This window comes from Rhodnius prolixus, unplaced genomic scaffold (assembly GCF_049639745.1).
Source record: "Rhodnius prolixus isolate KJV_2025 unplaced genomic scaffold, Rpr scaffold_1, whole genome shotgun sequence".
Classification (NCBI taxonomy): domain Eukaryota; kingdom Metazoa; phylum Arthropoda; class Insecta; order Hemiptera; family Reduviidae; genus Rhodnius; species Rhodnius prolixus.
In genome coordinates, this window is record NW_027411581.1 from 8710918 (window position 1) to 8735735 (window position 24818).

Genomic DNA, 24818 nt, shown 5'->3' on the forward strand with positions numbered 1-24818 from the left:
TGAATAGTCATTTGGAAAAGGATGAGAGTAAACTGAATGGAATGAAAGTAGTAAAAATACCTTCACTAGAACAAAATGTGAAAGAACAGCAAACACTTTCATTTCAATTCTTTATTTCATGATTAAATTTTTCATTTGAATAACGATCGATTTTAATTAGAAAGAAAATCTAAAATAGTTATTATTTTTTCTCATATACATATATGAATTGTTTATGGTTTATTAATATTTTATATTTACAATTTTCAATATGACTAAAAGGATTCTAGAATACTTTTTTTTACGACATTAGTTATTTGTTCGTTTAGTGGAATGTTTGGTTAGGTGCTTTAAAGTTTGTTTGTTTTTAAGTTAAGCGTCTAACAGACATTTGAATTCGTGAACTGGAGACACCATCCATAGGTAAAATGCGACTTATATCTTTTTCCTATGAACAGAATCTATTGATTTTGTGAAGTTAATATATCACTAATTTAAAAAGTAAATTGTAATGCTAATACAAATTTAACCTCTTTGATTGGCGTCATAAAATCTAATAATAATCTGAGTTTGTCTATTTTTATAAACCTCATGCAGTTTTAGTTAATAAAGGACCATTTCGTGGGAAATAGTACAATGTAAGCTTTAAAATATTTCTTGCTCTTTTCCTTAGTTATTAGCTTGTTTACATACAACAATTATTGCTGCTGTTTGCTATTGATAATGTTGATGTTAATGTTTGACACGAAACTAAAAGTTCATTTTAAATCCTGAGCTGCTTTAGAAATTTTAATAAGGTTTATGAATCAGTAACATTAGCATCATTAAATTAATTTTTAAATTTGTAAACATTATTTTTTTCAAGAAATACCAGGAAGAATGGATAGCAGCAGGTCTGTGCGCCAGGTGCGGAAATCTCCTGTTAGATATTTTGCTGAAGTTCCGACTAAGCGAGATAGAAGTAGATCTAGGGGACGTAAGCCGAAATCTCCTGAAAGAGGAAGTAAGAAATCTGAATTATCAGATGTACCGAAACCGGAAAAACCAAGGCGGAGGTCCTCAAGCAGAAATGCCAAAGCGCCCAGGTCACCGGGAAGGAAGAAAACAATAGAAGAAAAAGATATTAAAAAGAAACCATCTCCTGTTTCTTCTTTTGAATCAAGAAGCACCAGATTAGAAAGTAAGTGTGAGATGTAAGATTTTAATTATTTATTTATATCTAGCATCAGCTAGTTTCTAAATACTATTATTACTACTACTATCCCTAAATTAACGAATCTTATTACAAACATTCTATAATAATTATTTTTAATGCAGTCTCGTATTCACAACATATTATTTTAGCAGAAATGTCACTCCTAAATTCATAGTGAAAAGATTTATGTTATAAAAAACAAACTTATGTCCCTGTTATGTACTACAATGTTTTTCATAATTTTTAAAACCTCAGCTACATGTGATGATATGCTTCACACTTGATTTGTAATTATTATTCTTTTAATGTAATTATACGATTTGAAATTTGCATAGAGGATTAACTGGTTCTCTTCTCCATCATGTGTTCGTAGCCATAGGGAAAAAACAGAATATTTTTGCAGCTTATTAGATTTAGGGAATTCTAACCTACCACCTCCCTCAAGTCTCATTCACGTAAACCCATGCTACATTAGTGCTTATACCTTAATGTACTTAAATCGCAAGAGTTTTCTTTACGAGGTTTGGCTATTAAATAACGAGACTATTGCTGTAAAAACATTTTATTTTAAATTTATACATATTTAGTTATTATCACCTTCAATATGCACCCCTCCCCTATCCTTACAACGCTCCATTGTTCGAAACAGTGCTGACTTTTTCTGTGAGCTCCTGCATGACGAGTGCCGCTTTTTCTTTCACAGCTTCAACGGACTGAAATCATGTCCCTTTTAATACAGATTTGACTTAGGGGAATAGATAAAAGTCAATATGGGGCCAGATCAGGCAAATAACGGTTGGCCTAAAACTGGGATGTTGTACTTGGCTAGAAACGACTTGACAGACAATGCAGTGTGATCCGGCGCGTTGTCTTGATGGAGAACCCAGGACTTGTTCTTCCACAAATCGGGTCGTTTTTTCCTTACTATTTCACGGAGTTGAGCAAGCACCTCACGGTAGTAATGTTGATCAATTATAATCGATATTTTCATCCGTTTTGGACGTGGAAGGGCGACGCGGGCGGTCATCATCGCCGACGTCTTCTCGGCCATCTTGGAAACGCTTGAACCACTCAAAAACTCGCGCACGTGATTAACATTTATCGCCATAAACTTCTTTTAATAAAAGATCAGTTTCAGTAGCGGTTATACCAAGTTTCATGTGAAATTTCACAAACGACGATTCCGGTCTGACTGATTTTTCTACAAACGCGTGAGACGCTGCTATCGAAAGAGAAGGCTTTACGCTGCACAGCTGTCGGTTGTTAGGATTTGGCGCATGCATAGTTCTGTAGCAGCATCAGTCTCGTTATTTAATAGCCATACCTCGTACAGACCTTCTTATTCTTCCATTCTATCTCTCACGACATCTGTCTAACTCGCCTTTATCCATTCAAACATAAATTTCTTCGAGTTACTTTTCTTGGTAGACCTTTCTGCATTTCGTTCCAGTTATAAGCTCAAAAATAATCTAAAACAGTTCCCCTATTTCTTCTCTTCTCAGTTTTTATTGCTTCTATATTATAACCCAAATATTAAGCAAAATGACCTACACATTGTTGCACCTTCTCTGCATCCTTTTACGTAATGATTTCAGCTTGGAATATATTATCAAAAGTTACATAACTCTCTTTATTTAAACTCTGTAACTAAGCTTTGCTTAAGACGATCCAGGGTGCTCCTTCTTAGAAACAGCAGATTAACGGCAGGCTGCATCTTACGCTTTTCCATTACCTCCTTAAAAGTAACATAATGATTAGAATCAGTTCCAAGCCATTATTCCAAAGATGAGACTATTTTGGTTGGTAGATCGATTTTAGATAGCCTTACACTGTAAAGTTTAGATGCTTATATTTGCAATTGAAAAGCTTTTCATCTTCTCCACAATATTATTATTTTGTATTAATTAAGTATTTTTTTTCTCTTAATTTTGTAGCAATAATTCGCTCTTCAATTTCACCTGATCGCGCAAAATTGGAAGAAGTTATGAGATCAAGTGCTTCACGTTTTGAAGAAGTAATTGCAGATATTGCTCCAAACATAAAACGAAGAAGTAAAAGAATAATTAGTAACACTGTAGGTATTAAGAATAAAAAATAATTCTAGATTTATTTTGGCTTAGAGTTTTATTCTGTAAGTGTATAAAAAATAATTGTGTTGATATGGAATGCTGGAAATATTTTCTGATGGTATCCCGTATTTTCGGTCACCGACAGTTTTGGCATTAACCCTTTCTAAACGTGCTTTCTATCTTTGACTGATCTAGTCTGAGACATTACCTGGTACATCAAGTCATCCCGAAAATAGTAAACTTCTAAAACTGATTTATGACCGATTAATATGCAGACTAGCAGGAGGAAAACAATAAATTGAAACGAAAATACTCAATAAGTGCTTAGTTCCACTAAGTTAGACAATTTGGTTGTGTTTCTTTTCCTTCAGTTTGATAATAAACGATTAAAATCGAATCATTTTACTCCGTTGATCCAATTTTTTAGGCCAAAGTTCCTTTGCCTTCTGTTTTTCAAAGTTCTTATTATGTTTCTAATAATACCCTCCATACCGACCTAGAAATTCATTTTGTGCTCCATTAATCAATCACTTAGCCCATCCTAATCCACCTCATTCAAAAATTAATCACTTATACTACCTTAGGCTACCCTTCGAGAAGATTGAAGCTTCATTAGCATTACCATCTCATTAATTAGTGCTTAGGGATCAATGAGATTTAATTAGTGGTAGGATATACATCCACTGTAAGATATCTTTCCTCATGTCGCTTTATTAAGATCGTATTTACTTTAGACACACACCCTTGTAAATTTCTAACACAGTAAAAAAACAATTCTGACCGAATCATAGATTTTGGAAGATGAATGAAGAAAAAGAAATCATATTATTTCGTACAAGTCTCAGATAAAATATGTTCATACATATTTTGAAATAGTAGAAGAAATTAACTTCGCCCCGGTTTCTATTCTATTGAATAAATTATTGACAAATTTAGATCCTTTTCTGACGGGCAATTTGACCGTATAATTACTTTAAAGACAAAAATTTTGATTAGATTTAATTAAATTACAGATGGATTCAGGAAAGGTTGGAAGTGAAGGACTGGAGTATATGACAAACTTTTCGGAAAAAAATGATTTAATGGATAAAGAGATAAAAGCTATTAATTCATTTAACAATAATACTAAAAATTACAACGTGAACAATAATTACAAAGAATTTGGTGGTTTGTTAGGGGCATTCTGCTTGATATTGCTCATGCCTCTAGTGGTGATAGCTGCACAACTCTTCTGCACTCAGGTGAATGATAATTTCTTTTTTTTATATAAAAGTAATGTTCATAAATGAATGGTTATTGGAACCATTCCGTTATAGGTAAAAATGGGGTACCATGGTCCAAGAAATCAAATTTGTTTTCTGATATAGTGAATTTTATATTAAAAGATTAAATGTAAAAAATTGGTTCATAACTTGTGATAAATATAGTTTTCTATAATGGTACCTGCAAATAATAACCAGCTAACAATTATGATGAAAAACGTTGATACTAACTGTATTAAGCTAACTCAATATATATATCAATTAAATCAATTTTAATTGTTTTAAGATGCAATACAATTTATTTTTATTTAAATATATTTAAATTTATTTCTTATATATTTCAGGAAAATTGTGTGCCAGTGCCCACTAAGGCAGTAGTTCTATCATTAAGAAGATTTTTTGATGCCGATACTATATTTTGGTATACTGGATTTTTTGTAACACAGTTATTGTTGTCTGCTGTTCCCTTAGGGCCTAGATTGTACGCTGTTGGTTCCAAAGGATTTGGTCTTTCTTATTGGCGAAATGGTTATTTTTTTATTAATTAATTAATTATTAGTCTTTTAATTTTAAATGCTAACTTATGCTAACTAAAAAGGATACATGACGTTTTCGAAATGTAGTGACAAAGACGGGTGGTTGAGTAAGTGGAATGAACAGTGATTGGGAGGCTTGAATTCTGTAAAAACATTTTTCGTTTTCGTTTCATTGGTTGAACTTTTACTTGAAATAATGTGTATTTATGAGCACTTCTTTAGTGACTTAATTTCGGACTGTATTAAAAATCATTTTGTCCTGGGCTAAAGCAAGCAAAACATTGGTTGTGTTAGGTGTGAATATGAATGTGTGATGAGTAGATAGTGCAACGATTGTGTTCTTCAGTAAGCGAAGTGTAATCTACGCGTTGTAAAAAAAAAAAAAATTGTGCCTACCTGGTGGAAGAAGTTGGTATTTAGGCATCATGAGCATAGACAGCCCAGTCAAGGGGTCTCTTGTCAAAATAGATTTATAAATGAGAACGAGGGGACATCTTAGGAACTAGTGGAAAGCCTCAATGAGAATAGAATCGGCATTTCGCTTAAATATCCCATGACTACTGGAAAGCTAGTTTCAGCCAATCGTCTCGATATTGCATATAATGTGGTTGCGATCAAAAAGTTGGGGAGGTACATGATTAGAGTTGAATGTTGAATTAGTTAAAATTAACTATTGAGGTCAGAACTCCTAAAAGAGAAAGAATTCAAAGCGTACATTCCTAATCATTTGCGTCAAAGAAGGGGTGTAGATACAGACCGGTCCAGAGATTAAATAGATAACAGCTTTCCCCTAAGAGGCGATAAAGAAATACATGCAAGGAAAAGAAGAACTAGAACTCGGAGCTTAAAAAAAAAAGTGTTGAGCCAAGTTACAATGAAATTCGACTCTACAAATTTGTGAGGGTGTGTTGTATATTTGTGTAATATATGTATTTGTGTAATGAATGTATGTTTGCGAAAAAGAGAGTGTTATATGTTTTTTTGATGTCAAAAATTAAAAAGAAAAACATATTTGGAGAAAAAGTACATACAATACGATTTCCGAAGTTAACAAATAAGTTATAACATTTATTTTCATATCAATTCAAGTGACTAGAGTAAACTAACGGGATTGTATATTTATTGATTTCAGGTCCCGCTAGTGTAATTTTAACAGTATCATTTTTAGCTGCTTTAAAGTACTTCTTCAGTTTTCCTGTGGTTAAATTGTTGGACAAATCTATGCCATTTCTCATCAGTTCAATTATTTTTGCATTGGTGCTCACAATTTTTCTTTACTTTTTCCCTAATAAAGAAGAAGACAATAAAAATCCATACGCCCAGTCTGGTAATGTAATTTATGACTTATGGATGGGGCGAGATATCAATCCCAAGTGGGGCCCTGTTGATATAAAGATATCTCTGATTAGATGCAGCCTGCTTTTGGTGGTAAGCTCAAATATGTTCCAAGTATAAATTTCTTTAAAATATTTAATATTTTGAAGTAATTTTATTTATTATTTATTTTATAGCTAGTATACAATGGTTTATTGATTATGAAAGAGATTGAATCGAAGCCCGTTCCATCTGATTATTCGGTCACGTTACTGGTGATGTGTGCTCTTCAAATAATATTTGCTCTAGATCCTTTGATATGCGAATCTTCGTTGATATCATCGTATATAATTGTCCAAGAAGGAACAGGTTACCATCTTATTATGACTCTTGCAGTTTTACCTTTTTGGATAACTCTTATTCCGAAATATTTGTATTTTTCTAAGTAAGTAATGCATAATTTTTTGTGTATATCTCTTTTTACCTAACACATTTTTGTATTAAATTTCTCCTAACTACTGAAAGAAGAAGTGTGTGTCAATTTTTCGAAATTAATTTTCGCGAAAATTGTATGAGTTTTGAATGCATGATTCTGTTTCTCCATACGTTTGTAGGATTTATTTCTCGTCTTTAAATAATATAACTAATACACTTGATAAACTTTTTTTTGAAACTGTCGACATGTTTTTTAACCCTTCATTTTTGATATGATGTTCAGTTTCTAAGCTTGTCTAAATTCTGACCTAACTGTTTCTTAAAAAAAGGAATGTTATAATCTCAGATCGGCATGAATCCGACTATTTCAAATTATTTCACTAAATTAAAAGATTATGTCTGAATTACATGAAAAGTGAGTGAACATTATGATTTACAAAAACATCTTGGAGACGATTCTGACCCTGGGGATTGGATCATTTATCAACGGATTGTGACTGAAATTGGTCCAATAGGCTTCTTTTTTTTCCCCTTAGAGCTGATATATCGCTTCCGTTCTTTCGTGATAATTTCTTACAAGTTTCTCCTCTTGCCTTCTAAATCCGTAGAAGATAGCAGAATCGGCTCAATCCCGCTTAATATCCATGGGATCTCTATATGAGAGTAACATTATTATCTCAGATACCAAGATCGAAATGAGTCCGAGACTATTTTCAATTCTCTCTCTAAATTAGAGGAATATGTTGAAATTACATGAAATTTGTGAGTAATATTATCATTAACATTTATCTTGCTTACATACCTTACACCAGAACGCCTGGCCATGAAATAATAAAGAGTATGTTATCCAGGTCTGGTCACCAAAAGTGATCAGGGCGCTTCATTACACATCTAGCTCAGGACCTAGTACTTGCCCACTAACTAATGACAATGTCAAAAGGTTTGACCATCAGCGGAAGATGTGCTTTTATAATTTATTAACTCATTGCAATGAAATATAATAAGTCATGGACAAATATATAAACAAACAAAAAATAATAATAAACTAAATAAACAAAAATATACACCGAATTATGCCAACTTACGAATTTAGAATTTACATTTTTACCAACTTTTTAAAATTACCTACATATAATTTTATTTACTTAAACCCAATCTTATATGACGACAAAAGCATATAACCACTTCCAGTTAACTCTAACGTGTGTAGGAGACAAGTTTGTTTGCATGATATTTAAAATAAGAGAAAGCCATTTTAGTTTTTTGACAGAATTTGTTTTTCTGGTATTTTGCAAGAGTTGTAAAATTTAATTTGCTGTAATTATTCGTTATGCAAATTTATATCTCTATTAATATGAGTATTAAAATTTAGCAACATAATATATACAAATTCATTGCACACACTGTTTTTTAAGTATTTGTATGTAAGTTCTGTGAATTTTTTCCGTACATAAACGTTAGGTTGTACAATTTTTCAGGCCGCAGCATAACTACTGGGTCATAGCATTGACATCCTTGTTATTTTTAGCGGGCTATGGAATATATAGAATCAGTTGCTGGCAACGCGATAATTTTCTAAGGAATTCCACATCACTAAAGCGTTCAGGTATGTTTTATATTAAATTTGTTTATCCTTAGTTTTTTGTTTGTTAAATATTGAAATATGTAAGAATTAGTCGGGTATCATCCGCCCCTGTCCGCCACATCTAATTAGTAGTTGGACATTAAGTCTCACAGAAAAAATTGAGCGATTACTTTATTTTAGTCGGATATCACCTGAAAAATCTGCTGATTTTATGGTTTGGATGTTCTGTCGTGAAATGTACAATATTTTAACGATACAGACACACCAGCAGAAACGATGTTTAATTCGTAAACGTAAATTCTTTTAAAATTTTTGTTTAGGTAACGCATCGACTTTTTTTTTTTTTAATTTGTTTATTTATTTTGCCACTATAACCAACACATGAAGCAAAGAGCTAAGGATACCGCAAATACACATGCGCGTATCTATATGTACATACATACACGCGCACATGCATGTGCGCCAAGGGCGTGAGAGGAGTGAGCTAAAATCATTAGCTAATTTTGTAATTACTAATAACGTATTTATTTTACTGAAATTTTAGTTTAGAAGAAATTTTAAAGGTTCAAGAAGAGATTACCACGAATTTTATTCTCGTAGCAAGCATTTTATTGATATCCCTGACCGGTTTCGCACTTTTATCCATCATCAGAGGTTGATTTATCAGTTTAGTGTAGAGAAATTGATTTCTATTAAGTTTCCATCTGTAATTGAACTTACTAACCGTGTGAGGGAAATTAAATGGTGTGTCTGGTGAAATTTAAAATGTTAATGAATAGTAAAACATTTTTATAAAAGTAGTGAAATAAAGTTACTCGTTTATATTTAAGGACTCTGAATGTTTTGTGCATAGGTAATGTTTTAGAATTTTGAAGGTGGAATTTTGTTTTATAAGAGGGGCGCGCGAATTATACTGAGTTAATTTGTACTGGGAAATAATTACAGTTAAATTAAATATTAAATTACTGTTCATTATTTTTGGTGACTGAATCATAATTTCAATAGGAAGAAAAATTATTGCCAGTTTCAGTCATAAGCAATATAAATGTTTATTACGTTGTTCTTATTATTATTGTTTTCTTATTCTTCCTTTCAGTCTCTTTCTTCTTCTTTTACCCAATCTTTCGGCTGGGATATTAGAAATATTTAGTCGTCATTAAAAAGTATAATACTATGTATATATGTACTGTATATTTGGAGGCTAGGATGTTTGCATGTCTCATCATTTCATTGGGACCTATTGCTATTTTACCCGCAATTACCATTGAGATCATGTATTACAAAACATCTTTAGTGTGACTTAAATTAATCGATGTGCTAAAGCATCGTAAACGATTTAAATATATCGTATTTCACAGATGTGCTTTACAGCCGCTATCCAGCAGGAATATTCAGAGGAGGACTGCGAGCTATAGTTCGTTATCCCGAATGCAGTGGTTTACTTTTAGTCATACTTTCCTGGTGTTTAGGATGTTTGCTTGTCTCACCATTTCATTGGGCGCCTGTTGCAGTATTATCTGTAACTATCATTGCGGTCATCATGAACATAAGACGATTGGATAGTAGATCTAGTTTTAAACATAACATCACTTGGACTACCTATGTTTCCAAAACTTCGTCCGCACTTATTCCTCATATATATTAAAAGTGTGCTTAATTTGGAAAAAAAAACAATCTATTTTATATGTACATTATTATTGAATAATTTAAATTAAAGAATTTATTTATTCTTCTGAACATGAACAAAAAAAAATTAAAATTTTCATTTTCTCTTAAAATTAGATAATTTTAATTTACTTTTTTCTTTTTAAATTATGTTTTCTTAAGCATTGCATTTTAATTTTCTGTTTTCATTAATATACATTTATATTAATCTTACTTCCTTTAAACAAAAGACATCCTAAGTTAAAAAAATAATAAAAATAAACTAACACCGCAATTTAGAGAAGAAAATGATAAAAAGATTATTTCAAAAAAGATAAATTAATTTTATACATTTATATTCATATATGTAAACAAAAAAACAAAAAAAAAACATTATATTTATATATACATTATGATAAATTGATGTAAAAGTAATTTCGTAAAACATAAAATTGACAAATATTAGTTACAAAAATGTACTTTACTTTTGCATCATTTACATAGTAAATACCTGAACTTCAGTGCCTGTTATGATTAACAATCGTTTTTTATATATTAGATATCTCAAATAACTATGAAGGGTTCTTGGTTTACCCTTTTTTATATTGTGAAATATATATGCCCTTAAAGATGGACCAAGTCCAGATGGTTTTGGGAAAGGAAAAGTGTTTTTCTTTAAAAAGTTTTAATGCCATTAAAAAAAGATTGTATCGCTTGGAAACATAGTACAAAGTTTTTATTTTTTTTATTACTTTTATTTAATTAAAAATACTTAGTAATGTAAGTAAAAGTTTTATACCTTTAAAATAATCACATAATTACGTAAGTGCTATATTTATTGCAATTGGCCCGGGGCTGTGAGAATTTTCCTGAATTGTTTTACAGAAACATCAAAATAAATTTTTCATTATGAAAATTTTTACTGAAAATGGAACCATTGATAAGTCTATCAATAGCAAAACAATTTATTTTATTACATTTATATTTGTGTTATTCAAAATGTAATACTACACAAAAATATGTCCAAATGTTACTTTGTTTTGACAAAAACTAAAATTATTTTCATTCGATAGCGAAGAGTATTCCACATGGCATAATACAAAGTGATTTTAAAATTATATTTTGACTAATATACAACTGCGTACTCAAACCGATCTGGACTTACGGACTCGAACTGTGGGGTTCAGCCAAACTTTCTAATTCAAAAAAGATCCAGTCCTTCCAATCCAAAATGCTCCGTCAGATTACTAATTCTCCATTTTATGTCTCTAACTCCACCCTCCATAACGACCTCAAAATCTCATACGTAAAATTAAATAAATAAATATATATATATATATAATAAATACAGAAAATTCTTTGACTCTCTTCCACTCTGTACCAATCCTTTTGTTCGAAATCTCGCCTCCAAAACAATTCCAGATCGTCCTCCACGACGATTGAAACGCTGTTGGCCTCGTGACCAGCTTCAATAGTACAAGAAACTCCAGCGAGAGTGTTGCCGGTGCCCAGCTTCTCTCCTCAAGCTGATCCTGTCATGAAGTGTTCTTTTATCGTATTCACTCATTACATTTTATTCTTTGTAGATTGTGAATAGCCAATTAAAAAAAAAAAAAAAAAATATATATTTTCTAAAAATCACTAAATTTGCTGAATTAAGTTAATGGCTCAATTCTTGAACATTTTTTCATCAATTTTAGCTTCTCTTATTTTATTTTTAATCGAGGAAAATGTTATATGTTTGATTCGTATGGAACCTTCATCCAGTTAGCCACTTCTGACCAGAGGAACCCACTCCGGAATTACTTTTCGCATTTGACCATGGTGTGCCTTTCCTGGCTTCTGCTTCTTTTCTTCCACTGGGAGCGATAACAGGAACGTAGAACACCCGTTTTTTTGCTTTGGAAGACTGGTTCGAAGTAAATTGCCGCCAATCCTTTGGGGCGAAAGCATAATCTGGACGAATATTATCAGTGTCACACTTCCATTCTCAAGCACCGGCCTTGACCTTTTAGTTGCCCACTTATCGCACATAAATAAGAATGGTGGTCATGTTTGAGACCTAAGTCGCCGCACGACATCTTTCCCTTAATGCAGTAGTAGGCGGCGAAATACCCATGTAAATACATGGAACTAGGTTTTGTGATCTAATCAACCTAACAAATCTCTTTTTTCAAATTACTATTAATCATCTAATAGTATTGCACATTTGCATTACCTAGCACTACCAAGAGCGGTTCATATCTGTTGCATTTTGTACAATTCTAATTCGCACTTTAATATCGATGTTGAATTAGTAATTTATTTTGTTCATAAGAGATTTGATATGGACTAATGGTTTTTAAGTTAAGATTTTGTTAATCTTTACTTCGATATTTACGGCAACGTTTGCTTCTTTTTTTTCCTCTCTCTACTCCTTACTCGCCTTTTTGTAATGATAAATAAACATTTTAGATTAGCGATTCATTAGAAAGTAGTTGAGGGACTTGAATGAAACTAATTTCTTCTTTTTACTGATTTTACTGCTACTTCAGTAACAAGAAATTACTTCCATTTGACGGAATCTCGACTTCCAACTTACAAAATAAATTATTTGGAAAATTGTAAGGCAATCCTTTTCAATTTTAAGAGCATTTTAATTTCTTCACTACCCAAAAATAATATAAGCATATATCACACTTTCTTTCATTAGTTTATCGAAAAGTAAGCTAAAACAAGGTAATTTTTATCATGAAGCATCTGTAGTTTTCATGAATGTAACTGTATCGTACAATTTTTTACTCTGTAGAACATTTAAAAACAAAAAACAGAATTAAGTTTAACATACATATATGCAAAGTACTTGATTGTTATAATTGCAGAAGACATAGCTAGATTATTGTTGTCTTTCTTCCGAAATGTGAAATTTTACATTTTCATTATCCAATTTTTCATTTTATTGTTCCTTTTCATTTGACACAGTATTTATGTAAAAATTAAAGATTTTATATGAAGGTATGCACAGATAGTGAAAATGAATAAAAATAGTATATAATAAATTAGTAGGTATAATAGTATATAATGGAATTAATAGTTGCGCCAAAAATATATGAATCAACATAAAATCAAATAATATCAAATATTAATGCGTAGACCTAGTGGTGTGTACAATTAAGTGTATGTAAACCAGCAGTGTACAAAATGTTATACAGTACTCATTAAGTGCAAGAATTCACCCTGGCTTCAAGTGGTGAACGGCACACAATCTGCGATAGGACCATTACAGTTTGGGATAAACCATCTAGTATTCTAGGTAGTCCACGTTCGACTTGTAAACAGTTACGCAGCTAACAACAACCTGTTTAGGTGGATCTGTAGGGGGGAGAAGTCTTGGAAAAGTGCATTTAATGTAAACTTAGTTTCGAATGGAATGGCCAATTAGAATATATTTATTCTTCCTTACTTAGGTCACATCCTCTAGCTAACCTCTTTGCCCTTCCTCTCTCTTTACCATTATTGATAATTTAACAAAAAAAAAAGTTTTCTTTCAACATCTAATTTCGCAGTTTTGTTTGTTTAAATTAACCAATTGAGAGTCTGTTGATTAATACATCTACAATACTTAAAGGAGGGCCTATATTACAATCAGTTATTATTCTGTTGTAGTGGAAGAATTGCAAAATTCTGATTTTTGAAATTATGTTTTCACTGAGAATATTGAATTCCCAGAATTGAAAACCATGTTTTTAACGCTTAAAATGATTATGTATAACGTCAAGTGCGACTTTAGTAAATCGAGTTGTCATTTTTTCGCGACTTTCTGGAAAAGATACTACTATTTTTCACTTTTTTAATATTGGGTGTATACTCTTTTTATTCATTGCCTGCGATATAAACGAAAAAGAAAATAAAAGCGATTATTTACTTATAAACTGCCTTATTATAAATAGTAAAAACATCCAAAGAAACAAATTGCTCAAAATACAATTGTTGATATTGAATTGTTGACGGTACTTTAAATTTTCTTAAATGTTGTTTTAAGTGAGAAACTAGCTGTATGTAATAAAAAGTTTAGATTGCTAATAGAGTTGAGACATTGATCATGTAATAGAATAGGTAGGTTCACCTCTGTTAAACATAATAACCAAAAACTTAAATATTATTTAGCAATCTAAACAAAGTACAATAAGTGTTTTTAATATTATTTAGGAGTTTAAACAAATTACAGTAAGTGTTTTTCAACGTTACGCTTTTTCGTGCAGTTTTTGACGATAACTCTTATACAACTGACTTACCAGACAGTTTTAATTTAGTTTATGCATTTTCTGTTTACGATAATTTTTTTTTAATAATGGATACTCACCTAAATTTGTGAATTTGAATAGTTTAATTAACGAAATAATATGAACTTAGTTTTGTGAAATCAATCATAAATAAAAGAAGAGTACAGAATGTTATTATTTATTAAAAGAGACATTATTAAAAAAAGATTACAAAGGAAATAGAATATCTTCGTAATTGCTAAATTTCCTAGATTATTAAAATAGAATTTGCTATGTGTTAATTTAATTCTATAACTTAACTAACCACTCACTTTCCCCAAACATAAATACTTTATTGAATTCTGATTTATATTAATTGATGGGGGAAAGGATAGTATTCCATCAAAAAAAGACCTGTTATGAAAACTAAGTACAGCCGATTTTTTTTTGTGCACATGCAAAAATTATGTTTTTTTTGTGACTTTACTTAATAATGATTAAATGATTATTGTAGAAAATTAGAGTTATGAAATGATTATAGTAAAAAATTAGGGTTATGATATATGGATGGTACTGGTTTTCCAGATTTTAGCCGAAGTGTAGGCTAGCTTAGCACAAATCGTCTTTAAAGCGAAGTCATGCCTGCTATGCTGCCAATTTTTGTATCAATCACGGAATTTTATCTGTTGCAGAATTCACTTACCGGTTACAAATTTCTTCAAAAAACCTAGGCGCTCTTAGGCTTTTTAAATTTAGTCAACCTCTCTGAGCCCAGTCGAGGAAAATTCAAAGTTAATCAAAATTAAGGAACAGTTGTACGCAATGAAGTGTTACGATTTGATATCTTTAATATTTATTAAGATTTAATATTCATTGAGAGAATGGATTAAGCTCAATGGCAGCACGGTTGACTCGCAAGGCGTGCAGCTGTCCAAGACTAGGCCTCTATTCTTTCTGGAAGCCTTTACATCATTCTGCTTTTTAATGATAAGGAGAGACAGCTCCGGGTGCCAATGACTTCAAATTTTGAAGCACCTTAATTATTAAACTCAGAATAAGTTTTAATAGTTAATTCTTAAACATTTTAATTACATTAGGGGACTTAAGTAGCGTTTATTTGTTCAAAAGATTTGTTTTTAAAAACGCTAAGATTTCATCAGCGTTTCTTTAGTACTGAAGAAAAGTAATTAATTATGTACTTTCTTTCCTTTATAAAACTACAGCATTCTTAATGAATGTTTCAGTGTTAAACGAACAAGAAATAGTATTTATTGAAGTTTGTAAAGTACATCATTGCGATATTGTCCCTGGTAGTTTTGATCTCATATTTCGTTATTGAGTATGAATATTTACATTTTAAGCAGTTAAGAATTTTTTTTATTTATATAAGCACAATAATACGGAATATGTCCATAAGATTAAATCTCAACAAGTTCAATGATTTAGAGTTCAAAATAGTCTAAATAATAAGTACTCTGACGTAGGTGCTCATGGCTGGAAAGTATAACTGATTAAGACGTATCAACAATCATAATAGTTTCTTGTGATACTGATGATACTGGTTTACATCCAAACAACTTTGCCATAGTTGACTTAATTTTCTTTTACCATCATTTGATTTTATCACTTCACTTAATTAAAAGCTAAATCTTAATTGAACCAAATGTCAATTTAATTTGTTCCACCAAATATATGAATATATTTTGATTTACAAATTGCAATTTTGATTGGTTCATTTTGATTTTTAAGATTAGTGTACCAAACGCACCGAAATTAAAAAGTATACTCTAAATGTTTTCTTTTTTGCTCATCAACTTATTTTATATTTAGTTTAATTAGTGTTCATTTGTACCAATTTATATGTACAACGTTTTATTTTTAACATTTATATACAAGTACTTTAACTTGCATAGGAACACTTAAAAGGGCAATGAAGCGGACTTCATTAAGATACAATAAAAAAAATATTTTGAGTTCCACTTATGTATGCAATATCAACTCGATTATCTTTTATTTTCTTTCTAGGCATAAAGTTACCACTTATAACGCGCTCATGAAATTGATAGTACGATGGTAAAGATTTGTTGATTATTATATCTTTGTCACAAATATTTGCAAATTAGGAAATGAATTATCAACATAGCTCTGCTTCGTTCAGCTTATTTTTATAGTTCTAGAGCTAATTATATTTATAAAAAATATTATTAAAAATCATTAGCACAATTACTTGAAGCTTTTAGAATATAATTTCTACTTTGACTTGTTTTCAAACAGAAAAAAATACAAAATTTCTCATTTAAAAAAGTGCATATAAATTACATCTTTTTGGAGTTTTTTATTTTTGGATGGTTCTAAAATGCGCTTCTTAAAGCTTCAGGATCACAGTACTATCTTATTTCATGAAGTTGTGCGCCTAGTATCCGCTCAAACCTCTAAAATTATCACTTTTCTGCAATAATTTTCAACTGGCACCAAAAAATAGTCCATCCTTGTTTTAGGGAACTTATATAATTTTTTTAAAATATGTCTTGGTCATTTATATGGGATTTTTTTGAATTTTGTTTTCATTGCCTCAATAAAAGAAACTCAAATATGAAATTTAAATAAGTCGTAGTAAATAATATTGATTTTAGTAAAACTTTAGTAATAAGGTTTAAATTCATATTTAATATGTAAGAATTACAGTTAAATGTTGTATTTATAAACATTATTTAAAGTTAATTTAATTGTAATAAAGTTTTATATTTAAAATAAATTTTATATTTCCATATTCTGTTCTACATTGTTGTTTTAAAAAATAATTTTATGTGGGTCTCAACATAAATGCTAATCTTATTTCGCACTTTCAGACGCTCAACTTACAATAATGAGTGCAACTTTGTTTAATTATGGAGAGGTAAATCGTCAAGACATCGTCTAAAGTGTTAAATATTTAAGAAGAAGCTTCATTGCATAGTAAAGGCCAGATATTTAATATACATACCTGAAGGAAATTCGTCAAAACCTATGTTTTGAGAAGGTTTTGCAGAAGTTACCACCAAGTTGTCTTTAGAGTTAAGAATTAGTATATTTTGAATTCCATTGATACTAATTGTTCTAAAAAAGTCATTACAAGAGTACTTTTTTACGATTAGCGTTACCCAACCTTCGATCTAAATTTTTAAGGATGAAACGTTTGGCTAGTATCCTTGTCCTGTGAAATTTACTTTTCAACATCTTTTTTGAATTTCTTTCAACGATTTTCTACGACTTCGTCTCATACTTTGAAGATTTAAGAGAGCCACTGAATTTAATATTCTCATGGAACAAGGATATTTTCTCTAAGATAAAACGGTATTGAATATACGGTAATAAAACATTATTTTTTACAGTTTAGCTTGTTTTCTTTCTTATATTTGTTTAAAATATTTGGCCTTTTCTTATCAGATTAAGGTAATTTTATTAACAATTTAAAATTAAGTAGTTAATGAATTAATTTTTTTTTTCTTTGATCAAATTTCATTAAAGTACGGTTGTATACCAACCGTCTAATTTAATTGTAAAAAATCTGAGTTGTTTTCGAAAAACGTAGAAAGTGAAAATTCGATTTAGTTAAGTGCTTTTCCAATATGATTTTGTCGAATAGCTCTGTGGCTCTCTGAGCTACAGAATTCTACTTTTTGCATGGAAGAAGGGTAAAAGAAAAGAAAAATACATGAATTTTGAAAATAAAACGTTGGCAGAAATCTTATTGTTTCAGAAACTTGAGTTTATTTTCTTTTTAATAAATTGATATTAATTTTTTCCATAATTGTTTATAACAAGTAATCTTGAACCTTTTTTTTGACATTATCTGTCTCTTAAAGAATTATTTTCGACAGATACCTTCTTGAGAGGAGAAGGGTAGATTTAAATGTGATTAAATTAACAACAGAAGTAAAAATTTACTGTTTAAAAATTTTTGTAAAAATTACTGTCGCCTTAAGACTTAGTTGAATGTTTCATTTTTTCTGAATACTTCCATGAAGTCGTCTTGCCATGATCCTAAAAAATTTTCACTAATTGTAATATCATATATCACTTTAAACAATAACAAATTACAAAGTTTAAAAGCTGTTTAGACAACTATAACTAAAATGCTAGATGCATTTTTATTTCTGGTTCATTAGGCTCGATAACGAAAATACAACTTTATCAAGTTCCAAATCTTAAATCTTTTAGGAATATAATTGAGTCTTCTTAAAATTAAGCAGTTTGTAATACCACACTGCACATACAAATGACACCAGAGAAATGCCTCATCGGGTATTTCCTTAAAACTTAACTTATAAATAAATTATTATAAAAATTTTTGTGAGCTGTGTATAGGTAATGGTCTCCACTAAGTTTGGGGAAAGCTATTTTCGGGAAAATCGCACGTAAGTAAAAAAGTATTTTGGGTTAAATACTTTTAGCAACTCATTTAATCCTCGTTAATAATTTTAAAGGATCATACATACATTACATTCAAATACGGGTGTCAAATTCAATTAAACCACGGGCCACTTGGTACAACAGGCAAAACACGCGGGCCACAACATATTTACAAATTTTTCCTAGTTTTCCAATTTTAAGAGTCTGAGAACAGACAATCTTCATTAAGGCAAATAGACCATCAGTTAGTCAGTCAGATAGTTTATCAGTCATTCTTGATCTGTATGCCATTTTGTTTAATTTCATAGCGGAAATAGTTGCTCACACAAAAACGTACTCCAATATGTGTTCAACAAAATTTGAACTATATGTGTTCAATGGGTATGTTAACGATCATTACCGTTTTGGAACAGAAAAATAAACTATAAAATAAATTGAGACTTGTGGTTGCGGTACTTTTTTTTCTTCTATTAGTTGCTGTTAAGTCCAATGGGGGCAATCGAACGAAATATAAAATCTCAGTCTGTGAGTTTTCTTTTTGACCTTGCGTTCGCTCATAAACAATGTTTTAAAAATAGCTTTTTAGGCTAGAGAGAATTCAAAAAGGATACTTCTGGTAAACGTTCGTTATAGAAAATTTGACATAATCGCTAAATTTCTTCTTACTAGTAAGAATAAGTAAAATAATGCTGCATACCTTTAATTCAATTCCTGAAACATTCATTTCATTTCTGAACTGATCACAGGCTCCAAGTAATGTAGTCTTCATTTCAGTTAATTCCTTGAAACCAATAACGAAGTTAGAACAATCAAAGTAATCACCGCATTAAAAAAAAAGAAGAAGTAAATATGCCCTAATATTAATTGAATAAATAATCAGCCATAAATTATTAGACAATAATTTTAACTGAGGAAGTTCATGAGAAAATTTGAACCTTACGCCGTGATGTTAAGCAAACCTACGAACTTAATTCTGACCGGATGAAAATCCGGTAGCATGATAGGTCGCTTAAAATGAACAATCAGGAGAAAGATATGATTGTACTTTAATTGTTGAAAATAGCATTCATTCATAATAATTTACATATATTTTAGGCGTCAAATTCCAAAAGTATTCTGGTTCAAAATTTTTCGAAATTGAGATTTTAGTATCCCTGATTTCAGAATATTTTTATCTAATCATTCTACCTAGAACTACAACGAAAAGATCTCTGGGCGAAAAAAAATATGTGGAGATTCAAAAAAGAAACAAACTGCGCCCTTCATTTCACTGAAACTGAACAGTCTACGTGAAACAGAACAAAAATGCCGCTTCCCCAAACATATTCATTTTAGTAAACTTTACATTTCCAAAACGATTCATATCCATGACGTTGCCGCACCAAAATGGTTAAAAATTACTTCATAAACAGAACAAAGTTGTGTGTTTTTAGCATTTATATTGTTTCTTGCAGTTTTTGACAAATAATTTTATACAACTGCCCTACAATAATTCAATTAATCATTACTTTTTCCAAATAATAAACAATTTTTATATTTAATCATAAATTCTTTATTCATAACTTACTTTTTTTTCTATGTTCAATGCCAAATTCCTAATTTTTGTTCTAAGTCGTACAGAAGATTCCAAGATATTTCCAATTTCGGTTTCTTTATTTTTACTAAATATCTGTAAAGGGCAAAGGTGCCAATCAACTCTTTTAAAAAAAGGTACCTATATTATAATTTTAATGCAATAAAAATTTTCTTACTGAGTCATTCAATATAAATCCACTCATTGTAAGAAAATTTTCCACATAAGCAGCGGCAGCAGCCACAGCGAAACAAGATTCGGTTTGTAAGTCCTAAAATAAAGAAATATATCAATATTAAAATAGTGCATTTCAAATATTTTATAACTAATGGTAGGAATATAGTATTTTTTTTTCTTGGAGACACGCATGCTAGTTTTTTTTTTTTTGGTGCAATCATTTTACAGACCTAACATTAATATAAGCCCTAATTAAGCCACTACTTAATTAAATGTGCACTACTTACATTCTGTTTTTGATTAAATGCACTATTTGCTTTTGTGATGAACTGGATTATTCTTGAAACTGCTGAACTTGTATCAAAGTCATTTGCTAAACAATTTAAAACAGTTTTTCTGGTTTCTTCCAAATCCTACAGACCAAAATATTAACCAATAATTCAATAATTTATTACGAATTACAATTTTAAGTATTACTCATTTATTGATTTGTAGTGAGAAATAAATAATTGTTATATTACCCATAAAGTTTAATATCTTATATTTATGAATATATGTTGCCCACAAGCCATTAACTAGTCAGGTAGTTTACTTTAAATAAACTGAATAGGTAAATGAAAAAAAAAAGTTGCTGAATTCACCTGGAACAATGTAGATTCGTCAAAAGATCCTAGAGGTTTCACACCTTTTATGTAGTCATTACAGTCAAATATAAAATTGCTAAACTTGTTGTATACAGCAACAGCACTGTTCATAACATCATCTCCATATTCTATACCTAAAAGTGTGTTCACATAAAAAAAGTTAAAGGGTACAGCAAAGAAAAATCTTCTAGTGGGCAATAATGATGTTCTATTTTTAACAAACCATTTCAAAGTTTTTTAACTATATGTCCTATCTATAAATTTTTCCAAATTCATAATTCTCTAATGTACACAAATATAATCTAACCGTTTCTATAGGGAATCATCAGACACAGCATTCTTAAGTGATCTGAACTGTACTGGCTAAGAAAACTATCAACAGAAATAGTATTTTTTAACGATTTCGACATCTTCATTGAGTCTTTCAAATAGAGATGCCCTGAAAATTAAAATTAGAATAAATGTACTGATAAGAATTATATGGTTACAATTACATGGAGTTGCCCTCAATTAACAACTCAAATAATGTTCTATATTTATAGAATAAATATAAAATGCTTGATCATAAAATGATCTGTAAATCAAAATTTTACTCCCTCAAATTTAAATTACGTTTATTGTTTTAGTTATTATTTAAATGTATTAAAACGATAAAACTGCAATAAAGCAGTTGAAGAGAAATATAATCGTAGAGAAGATGAAGACATGATTGTTTGGTAGAACAAAAAATAAGGAATCGTTACTTCTTTATCGCGGATATGTAGTCAATATTTTTTTTTCTAATTTCAATGAAAAACGGATATTAACGGATACAAATGGTATTTTCATGCTAATTTTTTTTCAGTATTTCAATTTTATAAGATAAATCAAAGTTTGCATGTTTTCCAGACATACAATCTGACTATACCTAATCTGACCTTAAAAAGGTTTTTCTGAGAAAAAAAAATGTTGCTATTTGGTGATTCAACCATTAGTCTTAAATAGTAATAAACTCGAACCTGTATGCATCCAATACGTGACCCAGGATCTGACGTCATGATAGACACAACACTGAGCTTCTTCATTTTGATGATGTGGAAATTGAAGGTCTATTCCACCAGAATGTATATCCAGGCGGTTTCCCAACAGCTTGCTAAATATTCAAAATATCATGAACATTTCAAATTATTAACCAAGGGAAATTAATAACTTTGATCTCAAATATCTGTTCTAAAAGTTGATGATTTGGCCTAAAAAGACTATTTTCAAAAGCTCAAACAACAATCACGGTGGATTTATTAGAGTTCTCAATAATTTCAGGTCGAGAGAGCTTCAGAGAACGCTCACGCTCGAGGCGCAGTTAGGAAGCGTTCATCAACAACCTTAATGTCTTCGACAGTGCAGTGAAATTCTCAAAGGGAGAATTTTTTCTAGGGCGCCGAAAATAAATAAAAATATATCTGATATATTTGGGATAGTTCAACTTTAAAGGAACAGACTAACCTGGAGAAGCAAACCAAACTTGCTCTAGTTATAGGCAGTTACATAATGTTAACTACTAACTTTATAAACGATATACCTTGCTATAGCTGAACATTCTATATGCCATCCTGGTCTTCCCTTTCCCCAAGGGCTGGACCAACTAGGTTCTCCCGGTTTAATTCCTTTCCATAGGGCAAAATCTCTGCTATCTATCTTGCCTGAGGAGTCACTGGTCCCTTCTTCTTGAAAACGACTGAACAACTCATAACTTGAATACTTGTTCACTGAGAAATTCACACTACCTTGAACAATATTAAGATCATTAGAACATAGAATGCTTAAACAAAAAATATATGATTTTAATTTTTATAATAGTTTAGTGAATAGTATAATAGTGAAGCTTAAATTTTACTCAGTCCCTGATTTTATAATTATAACCTAATAAAAAAAAAAATTCTAAACAAAAGGTTGATAGCGTAAGGTCAAGATGGTGATAGAATTCTTTCACCTACTTGCAAATAAATAAATCTTTATCATACATACCCACCTGTTGTCTGCTGTAATATATCCATAACCTCTGTCAATTATTTTGCTTACAAATCCAACAATTTCTGGAATATAATCAGTGACTCTAGCTGTTATAACTGGCTTTTTTACATTTAAGCGACCCATATCTTTAAAGAATTCTTCTTCATAGTACTGAGATATTGTTCTGTAATCTACACCTTCCATATTGGCTCTATTAATTATTTTGTCATCAATATCAGTAATGCCCATAACTAGTATAACGTTCTGATAAAACACTTCTTCCATTATTCTTCTAATAATATCAAAGTGAATGTAGCAGCTAAAGTAAAATCAAATAAAAAACTTAAAAAAATAACTCAAATAAATAACTTTTAATTTAAAAATTCAACGAAATTATATTTTCTTAACTTTTTAATTGAGATATTAATATTATTTCATTTAACAAAAATTATTAATCTTAACTAACCAAGCGTGTCCTATATGTGCAGAGTCGTATACAGTCGGTCCACAGCAATACCATGATATTATTCCACTTTCCTTTGTTTTCAGCATCATTTTTCTTTTAGTAGAAGAATTATAAAGCATAATGTTAGTGTCGTATCCGGAGGGTTTAACATAAAGCTTCTGAATTTTACTTTTATTTACATCTGAACTGCAATTGCGTAAAATGGAATTTATCTGCTTCATTCTTGCCCAAAGTTTTGTCCTTGAAATGATAACCATTTCTTTACAATTTTTTTTTGTTACTCAAAATAATCAAGTTTTTACCAAAAAAACGAAAACTTAAATACTCTAACGGCCAGTTAACATTGAGCGATTGATAACAGTATACTGTTACAGTATAAGGTTATAGTTGATATTTTACTAACAGATTTGGAAAGGTTATCTTTTAAGGGTCGAAATAAGTAATTCTAATCTAGAAGGGAAAAGTTTCGTTATTTATTACATTAACAAAAAACAAATTTAAAAAGAAGTGTGTCTATCTCTTAAAACACATAATATTTTTTTCTAGCAATTTTTCAGAGCAACTTAATACAGGAGTAAACAAATAAGATAAAAAATGTATCCAAATGTGTAATGAGTACAAAACGGCCAAAACTAAAATTTGAATAAATGAAATTTGTAGTAGTAGGAATTCTTATTTTTTCAGGACTTAACTTTCAACTAAAGGTGTCGTGGACGGAGGCGGAAAGCAAACATACTTTACAATAAATTCCTTTTAACCATTCAAATAAAATCCAAGGCGTAGGATGGGAATCGGACCTAGCACCGCTATGCATATTAGCTTTGCGGGCCAGCTTCTAACAGCTAGGCTGTAGTGGCACCTTCATATTTATAGTATTCTAATTAGGACGCCGCCCAATGAAACTAAAGGAAAAGGATGAAAGGAAAATAAACCTCGTGAAATGAATAAACCATCGCCTCACGAGTTGCAAGTATATTGTAGGTACTCTTACGTAGTAATTAAGAATTGGAAATGTGGAAATTATTATGATGATTCTGGAGGTAGAGGGTGAGTACCTTTAAATAAAACTACAGAACACCTCAGCGCATACTATCGTACATTTTCGTTGGAAGGGTAGTTGATAAAAAAAAGTTTAGTGAAAGGATGTTGTAGTAAAAAAATCAAATGTTACTGAAAATAATAACAAGGCGTTTTTTCAGACTTCCAGATATTACTAAGATGTTTTTATCAAAACTGTAAAGTGGGACCTCCTCCAACTCAGCGCTTACTGGAGTACATTTTTCTAAGTAATCCTAGAAAAGGAAGATAAAAATGAAG

The 24818-nt window shown here is 30.5% G+C and overlaps 2 protein-coding genes across 4 annotated transcripts; one reads left to right on the forward strand and one right to left on the reverse strand.

Annotated features, from left to right (window-relative positions):
* The first annotated feature begins 172 nt into the window (after positions 1-172).
* Positions 173-18002, forward strand: LOC141457060 (uncharacterized). Of its 3 annotated transcripts, none has more exons than XM_074133722.1 (9): positions 173-402; positions 845-1159; positions 3109-3248; positions 4257-4484; positions 4850-5033; positions 6174-6469; positions 6553-6800; positions 8269-8396; positions 17110-18002. In XM_074133722.1, exons 2-9 carry the CDS (start codon positions 859-861, stop codon positions 17178-17180), a joined length of 1596 nt encoding a protein of 531 aa, XP_073989823.1. In that variant the 5' UTR covers positions 173-402; positions 845-858; the 3' UTR covers positions 17181-18002. The 3 variants fall into 3 exon arrangements, with proteins under 3 accessions (XP_073989823.1, XP_073989703.1, XP_073989761.1); XM_074133602.1 differs by lacking the exon at positions 17110-18002 and adding an exon at positions 9734-17040 and having other exon boundaries at positions 175-402; XM_074133660.1 differs by lacking the exons at positions 173-402; positions 17110-18002 and adding exons at positions 458-617; positions 9734-17040.
* CysRS-m (cysteine--tRNA ligase-like protein, mitochondrial) lies at positions 11603-24581 on the reverse strand. The gene is made up of 11 exons (XM_074134111.1): positions 23502-24581; positions 23055-23354; positions 22605-22805; positions 22045-22178; positions 21354-21485; positions 21044-21180; positions 20690-20815; positions 20404-20496; positions 20220-20321; positions 19350-19433; positions 11603-18283 (listed from the first exon to the last, which is right to left on the reverse strand). The coding sequence occupies exons 1-11, from the start codon at positions 23756-23758 to the stop codon at positions 18221-18223; spliced, it is 1629 nt and encodes a 542-aa protein (XP_073990212.1). The 5' UTR covers positions 23759-24581; the 3' UTR covers positions 11603-18220.
* Positions 24582-24818: the final 237 nt, after the last annotated feature.